Source organism: Fragaria vesca, linkage group LG6 (assembly GCF_000184155.1).
Source record: "Fragaria vesca subsp. vesca linkage group LG6, FraVesHawaii_1.0, whole genome shotgun sequence".
NCBI classification, from domain to species: domain Eukaryota; kingdom Viridiplantae; phylum Streptophyta; class Magnoliopsida; order Rosales; family Rosaceae; genus Fragaria; species Fragaria vesca.
In genome coordinates this window covers 1,123,679-1,133,083 of record NC_020496.1, presented here as the reverse complement: position 1 = coordinate 1,133,083, position 9,405 = coordinate 1,123,679, and the positions used below count along the sequence as shown (strand labels likewise).

Here is a 9,405-nt window from a genome sequence, read left to right as displayed (position 1 = left end):
AGTATAGGCCTGGCAAATCCAATTCCATTTACCAGGTGGGAGAAAAAGGTGTAACAATCTTCAGGCTAAGGACTCGGATCATGTGGTGTGATTATAAAAAAGTGAAAGTAAAGTCATGAATTGGTGCAATTATATAATCCTAATACATATGTCTTAATTACATAGCATCATTTTGCATAGGTAAAATGCAATTGCATCATATAAAGGCATATCCGCATAAAAACTTCCAGTACTACATTCTTGCACATAACATGAATTCTTGATATGTGAATATATCTGCAAACTCGAATCATGCCATTGGTGCATTTGCAAATGAAAACTCATTAGTCTGCAAATGAAAAGCAAAACTACTTGAAGTACATATGTCAAGCTATGTTCAGAAGATTGATGCACGATAACATGATAAAGATAGGATCTCGATGGTCAGACTCGGATCCTCCATCCCAGTATCTGAGCTTCTTGCGATGAAGACTCTCATCCAAAATCTTATCAAAGAAAGTGACGGAGAAAGACTATAATGCAGACAACCGACAAGCCCGCCGGCTCTGTAGCAGGGAGGTGGTTGTCTGAGTGACTCATTATCGAAAGCGGGTTCTAAATTAAGGTTAAGAGTGATTTGTGGCCAGGCTCCTGTTGTTGCTGCTAATAATTTCAAAATTATTTCTGGAGATGCCCCTCCACCTGCATACTGGGTAGTTGGTGAAGACTGTTATGTGGATGCATATGCCACCTTGAATGATCTGAGGGCTGATTTGAAAGGTGAAGGACAATTGTCTCTTCCTCCTCACTTCACGTTCTGGACTCTAGCTCATAGAAAATTAAATGAGAAGCTTACCTTATATGAGAATGACATCGGTGATGGTGATATGGTTTTTCTATGCCGGTAGCAGGAATGGCATCTGAAGGTCAGTCTGCCAACTGAGGTAGTCGAAGTCGACTGCTACCCGTTTTTAAACGTATCAGAACTGAAGCTCAGATACTGCATGAAGCTGGTTTGTCTGAGTGACTGTAATGCAGACAAACCCGCTTCATCCAGTATCCGAGCTTCAGTTCTGATACGCTTAAAAACGGGTAGAAGTCGACCTCAACTACCTCAGTTGGCAGACTGACCTTCAGATGTCATTCCCGCCACCGGCATAGAATAACCATATTACCATCACCGATGCCATTCTCATACAAGGTAAGCTTCTCATTTAACTTTTATGAGTTAGAGTCCAGAATGTGAAGTGAGGAGGAAGAGACAATTGTCCTTCACCTCTCAAATCAGCCCTTAGATCATTCAAGGTGACACATGCATCCACATAACAGTCGCCACCAACTACCTAGTATGCAAGTGGATGGGCATCTCCATTAATAATTTTGAAATTATTAGCAGCAACAGGAGCCTGGCCACAAATCACTCTAACCTTAATTTTTACGGTTGAGAAACTTCTTGAATGCATTTGACGAATTCACTTGACCAATATCAGATGGCTCAAACCTGACAAAAAAGGAAAAAATAGGTACACACTATTAAATGGTTCCTCCCAATCTTAGGTCAGAGACTCCCACACCAACCTCGACTTTTTTAGAACAGGTCCGAGTCAAATAGCAATGATTCAAAGCACTTCTTTTTACACTATTTCGGAAACCCAAGGACTCAATCATATGGATATGTAAATCCTATCAGAAAAAGAAGCTTAAGTTCAGAAATTAACCTCCACTCCATAAACCATCCAAATAAACATGTGTATCAATTCATTTAATATGTAGTAAGACAATAGCATGTGGTCAGACATGATATGACTGATTTTAACTCTCATATTTACAGTCTAGTGGAAAGCTTATAATTTTTTAATCTGATGCATGGATGAATTGAATCTAGAGATACTACATTGACAACATTAAGGTGATAATAAGTTTATTCTGTACTCGAACTGTAATTATCTTCCAACAAGCCTCTAAGAAACCAGGTAAGCAAATATTACAACATTAAGATGATGCTCCTTGACACTTTCTCAAGCCTGGCCTTCTGTCTTTTTAAGTGAAGCTTACCATAGCCAATCACATAGAAGATGAAAGCCATGCAAAAACCAGGTAAGCAAGGAACATGAAATTCAAAGCTTCAAATTAAAGGGATGCATTTTGTAAAGTCAAATAGAAATATAGAATATTTTACCTTCACTGTAATCGCGACAATCCCACTAGTTATCTGGAATGGCAGAACAGGTTACGATATTAAAACAGGCATATAATTAACTGAATACATTTATATAACTAATTTGCCAAAACAAATTACCATTTCTTGAAGAAGCATTGACTGATCTTGTTTCCACAAGTATGCTAGAGAAACAACGCCTAACCTTGAACAGACACTTTTCACCCGCAGCCGTTGGTAGTCTGATCCAATAGCACCAGAAGATACAGCAGTGACAGAAGGAATCTGTCTTTTGACTTCATTTAACAAAATAAACATGTCTTCAACTTCATCGCCAGGAGTCATTCTATAGCTAAGCTTCTGATGCCTATACAATATACATAAGCCATAGAGAAATTAAAATGTGTTTAACATAAACAACTAATCAAGTGGATAAACGAGATATATAAAATCTTTTGTTGCAAAGAAACAATGACCAACAAGAACAGTATTTCAACTTTGCCGACATAAGATATACCAAAATACCCTTCTCAGAAAGCTTGCCTTGTGGATCCTTGTATTCTCCTTCTGAACAATGGCACTCCCATGCATTCTGCATAACTGATAACTATCTGGTCCCCAACCTAAGAGAAGTGATCAACAAGTAGTAGATAAATTAGTGACATTGCATGAACACCAACACCAGCTTTAGTTTTACGTAACAACAATCACACTAAACAAGAGACTGTTACATCTGATTTAAAAGTGAAAAAGCAACATTTAATGCACACATCTTTTTCTAACAGAGTTGTCTGAAATCTCCAATTGACATGTCAAGAATATATAGTTTTAAACTGTGATATTGATTGTTTATTCTTCTCATTTGAAGTAACCTGAGAAACTTGGCTATTCACACAAGTGCATATCACAAATAACCAATTCCAGAGTAAGGAAAATGGATGTTTCTCATCTAACTCAATCTCCTAGTTTTGTGTATGATCTGTTGATGACTATTACATTTTACCATACATACATACAGATCTTAACTCTTTGTTTTTGAAAGAAGAAACATTCAAATAAGGTGAAATATAGACAAGAGGAATGAGACTTACAGTTTGATACATGTAACTATCAAGCTCGTCCACCGAATCATCAGCTGGCATCAAATTTGCCACAGCAACAATCTGGGCAATTGCACACAGATGTCAATCTTCAAGCATTGATAAATTAAATAACAAAGACTTCCTTTTCATCTTCTGCAGAAAATATGAAGAACAAAAGCAGAAATTATAGACGAGGGTACTATTAGTCTATTACTAATGTTTCTTTTGGATACGTATTATCACAGCACCAAACCAAAATGTTTACCACTCAATATTCAAGCACGCATTCTGCTGGCAAATTTCACATTCCTACCAACCCATCAAAAGATTTTTTACTTTGTTGCCAACCCAGGGCAACTCAATGAAAATGCTGAATGTAAAAAGAGTGTAACGACGTTTGGGTGACAAGACTGCTGATTTTCCATGTCTAGCATACCATGCTGTGAATGGCTTATCCAAATCTAAAGATGGAACTCTAAACTAAGCTGCCCGCATAAGTTTGCAAAGCAGAACACGTTTTGACATCTAGTATTACTTAAACTAAAATACTCCCTCCAATTCATACTCAAACAACTTGGCTAATCCATGTCTTCCAATTAGTTATACATACCCAATAATCAGCCAACAAAACTGAACCCAGGACACAAGAAAGGAACAAACTTTATGCTCCATTTTCAACTCTCTTACATCTCCCAGGAACCAAATAGACCACACAGACTGACAGAAGCTCCCAGCCAAAAATAAAACCAGCCTCATTCATCAAATTGCAATGCCATCATCAAACTTAGCTCAACTCGAGTTGGGTTTCTTCACTTTTCACTCAAAACCCAGAATCCAACAAGTGATAAACAGCACAACATAATCCGAAAAATTCAATCTTTTCTTCAATTTGAGCCATTTTTATTTTCAACTGAACCAAAAGAGAGGGAAGTGAAACCTGGTGGCCGTATTGGAGGCACTTCATCATGGCATAGCAGCGGTCCTTGCCGCCGCTTACTAAAGCCACCACCTTCATCTCCACAGCTTTAAGCTTCTCTGTTGTTTTGGGATGGTCAGGGTTTTAGTTTGATTACCTTTCCAAGCTTCCAATAGTGTTGACTCCAACTGATTTGGACTTTAAAGAGACTCCCAACTGTTTCCTTTTTTTTTATATTTCTTTTTATTTTTTATTTTTTATTTTTTACTTTTGTTTCAAACTGTTTACATTTTTCATATTTAATTTTTTTAGTTTACAGTTTGTATTGACGCAAGAACAACGAGTTTCATTCCATTCATTCTAATATTACTATTACCTTTTCTCATGTTTGGCATGAAGCAAATCTCCTAGCAGAGATCTCATTTCTCTTGTAACAAAATTTATAGCAAACATGAATGTCATGAGTGAGAAATAATTGGACTCAGATAATGTGGTATGAAAATTACGACATTTAGTACTGAATAAAAACAGAAGGGCATGCAAAACCCTTCGCTAAAACAACTCATTTTATAAGGGTTTGTTTATCATACTATATGGTATGACATGCCTATTACAAATGTATCTAATTATATGACTAATAGGGACTTTTGAAAAGGTAAATGGTCATTACATGATCATTTAGTTGTTTCTTCAATCAATGATTACCACATATTTTGTGAGACATGATATATTATATGGTATACTAGAATTTTTCATCTTATAGTACATGACATGTTTGATTATTAATCATACATACAAAGCCAATTCTAGATCACAAGGACATGCTAAAGGCACATAAATAAGTCTACAGTTGCAGGTATTTTTGGTTTAAGGTATTCCATAACATGATCTCTGGCCTTGACTTCTTCATTGATTTCTGTAACTGGCCTATCCACTCCATGAGGGAATCTCCATCTCCGCACAGGATCAATAACAAGTTTCTCCAGTGAAACAACATTCTTTATTAAATACATGACATGTTCGACAGCAGATGTATGAGCCCGATAGCCATCTATTTCTACCACCTTGAGGTGATTATGGGGGCAATCAGGTGCTTTCTCAATTTCTCCAATTTCCAGGCAACATGGACCCACTTCATATAGCTGCAACTGCATGAGAACATACATCAATTCTATTAGCATAGTTTATAGATACCACAGAAAATTTAACTTCCATTTTCTGTTATTACTTTTGTTTCTTCAAAATAGGAAAGTAAATGAGCAGAAAAATACATCTACCAAGTTTTACTGCGTAATCAACATACCTGCAACACGAGTCTCCGCAAGCAAGGAGATGCCTTCAGGAAGTTATATAAATGATAAAGTGCCCTATAATAATTTGATATTACTTGTAATTCCAAATGCTTCAGACTTGCGAATAGAGGCAATGCAGGATTATCAGTGTAGACCTGAAAGCCAAAGAAACAAAGAGTGAGAAACTATAACCTAAAGAGGATAAAAGTAAACTGACAATAATAACAGCATGCACTAACCGCTCCGTGGATATGCAGCTTCAGAATCTCTATGTTGGAAAGACAGCATTGGGTAAACAAAACACTTAAGTAATCCTTATGCCATGTCTCCTTCGAAATCTTTACCTCAGATAGCAATGGTAAATTACTGATAACTAAGTTTATGGAAACATATCCAATATAAATAAATGAGACGATGTTTACGTCTCTGATTTCAATGCTTTTCAGGTTACCACAATATCGTATGACCAGATACTTCAATGCAATTGATGGACCAACAACTCTTAAATTAACCAAATCAGTTGTGCAACTCACTGATAATCTCTCGAGTAATGGACAGCTGGACAACAAATACTCGAGAACTTCTCCAGTAACACCAACATGTCGAATCTGAAGAACTTTGAGGGACTTGAAACCAATATTGTATAAACAAGAGCCCATACTTGGAAACTTATAACCAATAGAAACTTCTGGTTGAAAGTCCAATTCAAGCTTTTCAACACTGTTTTCCATTGCAAATTGAATCCATCCATTAATCAGACTTGAAAAGCGACTATCTAAGCAGAAGCTAACACTGAATTCTTCTACATGTTTGCCTCTATGCTGTTGCAGCATATGATTCACCCAATTGATGTATTTCCATCTTCCCTGCTCTATATATTCCTTTGTTTGGCGCCAGTAGCTCTGGAAATTATTGTCAATTGATAAGTCATCAGCATCAAACCTAAGGGTCTTAGTAGACAGTCCCACATTCTGCCATCGCCTAGAAAGGACGCTGGTAGCTACTGCTTCCTTTAGCGGCAAACGGGACACTAAATAAACAAGAACGTCATCAGGCAATGCACTGATCCTGTCCAACTTATCGTATTCGTCCCTACTTTTCCTTCTCCTCTTACCCTTGTTCTCAACCTAAAAAATTAAACCATCAAAATGTAAATGCACCCAGTAAGAAATAGAAAAGGTAACAAGTTTTCAACTAATTACTTATCAGTCAATTAAATTCTCTGTTCTTAAAAGTCTGAGAAACACAGATATGAAATTTTCAATCCAAAATCAAAGCAGTTACTTATCTGGGAACTATATTCTACTCACTTAACATACTACTAAAAATAACAGGATGCAATTTTCAATCTATCAAGTGAAACAGAGTTGTATGCATGCAATATCAATCTGGGCAGTAAAAAAGATGCAAACTTTGTATGTAAACAGAGTCCTGTGCATGCAATGCAATCTGGGCAACAAGAAAGATGCAGACTATACACCATTAACGTATCTGGGAACTACGATTTTGATAGTTTAGCGTTTAGATACCTTGAAATAAAAACATAACCAAATTAAATGGTGTAGAAGGTTTTACCTGGACCACAGATTGAAGGGTTGCTCTTCTTCTCTTCATTGGGTTTCTCAGAGCAAAGATATCTTCGCTGGTCGCTTTTGAGTGAGAAGCGTAGGTTTTTTTTTTTTTTTCGACAAGAAGTGAGAAGGTTGTGTGTGTATTTATAGCCAATTTATTTATTTTATTATTGAAAAGTAAAATAAGTAAATTTATTGTTTATTTATAAATTCCAACTAGGAATTTAATCATTCTTAAAAAAAAACAAAAAAAAAACTAGGAATTGAATCTATGTTTTATTTATTTTATTAAAAGACATTAAGAGAAATCAATTCCTTTTTTTTAGGGTGAAAGAGAATTAAATTTCTTAGTCGTAATATATGATTCAACATTCATCACTTTTCGTGCTCAAATTACATTTCCTAATTAATTTAAAAAGCGATAATTATCACCATACTTAGTTCACCTATAGCGATAGCCATAGCCACCTCATTTTTCAAGTGTTTGTTTTATTCAGCATAGGTAACACTTGAATTATGAATATCATGTGATCTTGAGACAAAATAAAAGGTGCGTAACAGCTTAGTTGTTGTTGTCAGAAACCAACGGCGGTTTCCATTTCACGTCTTCACATCGAAAACTAAAATCAAATAGAGAAAAATGTTCATGTCATCTTACCAATATAACACCAATTATCCAGATAATTGACAAGGATCGACAATTCATTTTGGTGCTTATCAAAAGGGAAGTTTGTGATATCTAAGTTGTGGATGCTCTTCAATTGATCAATTATAACAAGTCATGCCGGACATAAAATAATGTCGACAAACAATGATACATTCTTAAGAGCATTGCAGTCGGTCACTAACATAACAAAAGTCATATGGTTAATAACATATCTTTACTATTAGAAAGCCAGGCGTGGCTTTGGTGTCTTTGGTGAGGCCTTTTTTTCAATTGGCCAAAAAACCAAGGTAGCAGAAAATTCTCAAACAATAAAAATAATAGTTACTATGAGTTTAACCGTAAAACACCACTGAAAAAAAGAAAAAGTATGTGGCAGTTTTATCCCACTTTTTGGGGAGCAGTTATCTACAAAATGATAGGATTAACAGATTCATCCCACATAAAGTGGAGCAGTTCAAGTACACTTTCTTCCATTTTTTGATCCCCGTGCAGATGCACGGGTAAGAGGCTAGTCTCTATTAATTAAGGCAATTTGTCTTATGTAACGGTCAATGGTTAAATTTTCAGAAATTCCTTCTATTGTCCTTTTTTTATTTAATTTCTACAACTCAAAAACCTATTGTATGATAGTACAGTAAAACCAGTAATAAAAACAAAAGCAATTTTTCTAGAAGAAAAAAAGAGAAGGGTGACGTGCAAGTTGTTAACTAGTGCAATTAAATATATAGAGAACTTGGACCCCTCAGTTTTTAGTATTTAGTATTTTGCCCCAATAGGTTCGCGGCATTGTAATTTCCCCTCTTTGTTATCCTAAGAACCAAACTCCAACTCCAAACACATTCCCAGTTTCACGTCTTTGATCTCAAAGCTCAAAACTTTATAAACCCTAAACCCACTAGTCCAAAACCCACCTCAATTCTCTACCAAAGCTAATGGCTTTAGCAATTTCCCATGCTCTTCTCTGCCCCAAACTGCAGTTTCCCCAAAGAAACTTCCGCCCTAAAGCTCCACCCCTGAGTTTCTCACCTCCCAATTTCAGGTAAGCAAGTTCACTTTCGATAAAGTTCACCTTTTTATGTTCTGGGTTTTGTTCAAATGCTCAAATTCTGTGGCTTTATGTCAAAATGTGGTTGTTTGTTAGTTTTTGGGTTATTGGGTTTGTGAGGTTAAGTTTACTACAATCATGCAACTAGTTTGTTAAGCTTATTTGGTTATTTATGGGTTGAAAACTTGAAATATATACATATGTAGTTGTTAAGGGTAATCTGTATGTAGAAATAAGAAGTTGGTAGAGATAGTGTTATTGGGTTTTTAGGAAAATTGGACTACAATTATACAAGAGCTTTGTTCAGGTTGTTGGTTTGTTTATGCTTTTAATGTTTTAAGTATAGCAACAGAGGTTTAAACTTATCCTGTTTTCTAGAGCAATTCCGCAGAATAGAAGGATAGTGTTGGCCGCTGCGTCTGCAGCTGGAAGTTCTAATTCGGACAGTGGTTTAAATCCGTATGAGGTAAGTTTGTTGTATTGTAGACACTTGAAATTGGTTTTGCAAGTGACTGAGGGGATCTGATTGATGGTTGTGCATTTGTGATTTTTTATGTTTACCAGATTCTCGGTGTGAACCCGATTGAGGGGTTTGACAAGGTCAAGGAAACATATAAGAGAAAACACAAGGAGGCCATGAGCAACGGTGACGAAGAATCTGCTGCTACAGTATGTTTCGTCTCTCTCTCTCTCTC

General features: G+C 36.1%; 2 protein-coding genes across 2 annotated transcripts in view; one reads left to right on the top strand and one right to left on the bottom strand.

The window, feature by feature from the left end:
- Nucleotides 1-1,474: 1,474 nt before the first annotated feature.
- Nucleotides 1,475-7,077, bottom strand: LOC101294869 (putative F-box/FBD/LRR-repeat protein At5g22670-like). The gene is made up of 9 exons (XM_004304727.1): nt 7,003-7,077; nt 5,667-6,554; nt 5,439-5,582; nt 4,984-5,283; nt 3,229-3,300; nt 2,681-2,760; nt 2,279-2,504; nt 2,159-2,191; nt 1,475-1,480 (listed from the first exon to the last, which is right to left on the bottom strand). The coding sequence occupies exons 1-9, from the start codon at nt 7,039-7,041 to the stop codon at nt 1,475-1,477; spliced, it is 1,788 nt and encodes a 595-aa protein (XP_004304775.1). The 5' UTR covers nt 7,042-7,077.
- Nucleotides 7,078-8,519: 1,442 nt separating this feature from the next.
- Nucleotides 8,520-9,405, top strand: part of LOC101293798 — a 1,278-nt gene continuing 392 nt past the window's right edge. Inside the window, exons 1-3 of the mRNA XM_004302049.1 lie at nt 8,520-8,704; nt 9,089-9,176; nt 9,275-9,379. Coding sequence (XP_004302097.1) covers nt 8,598-8,704; nt 9,089-9,176; nt 9,275-9,379 — 300 coding nt within the window. The 5' untranslated portion in view covers nt 8,520-8,597. The remainder of the gene's footprint in view (nt 8,705-9,088; nt 9,177-9,274; nt 9,380-9,405) is intronic.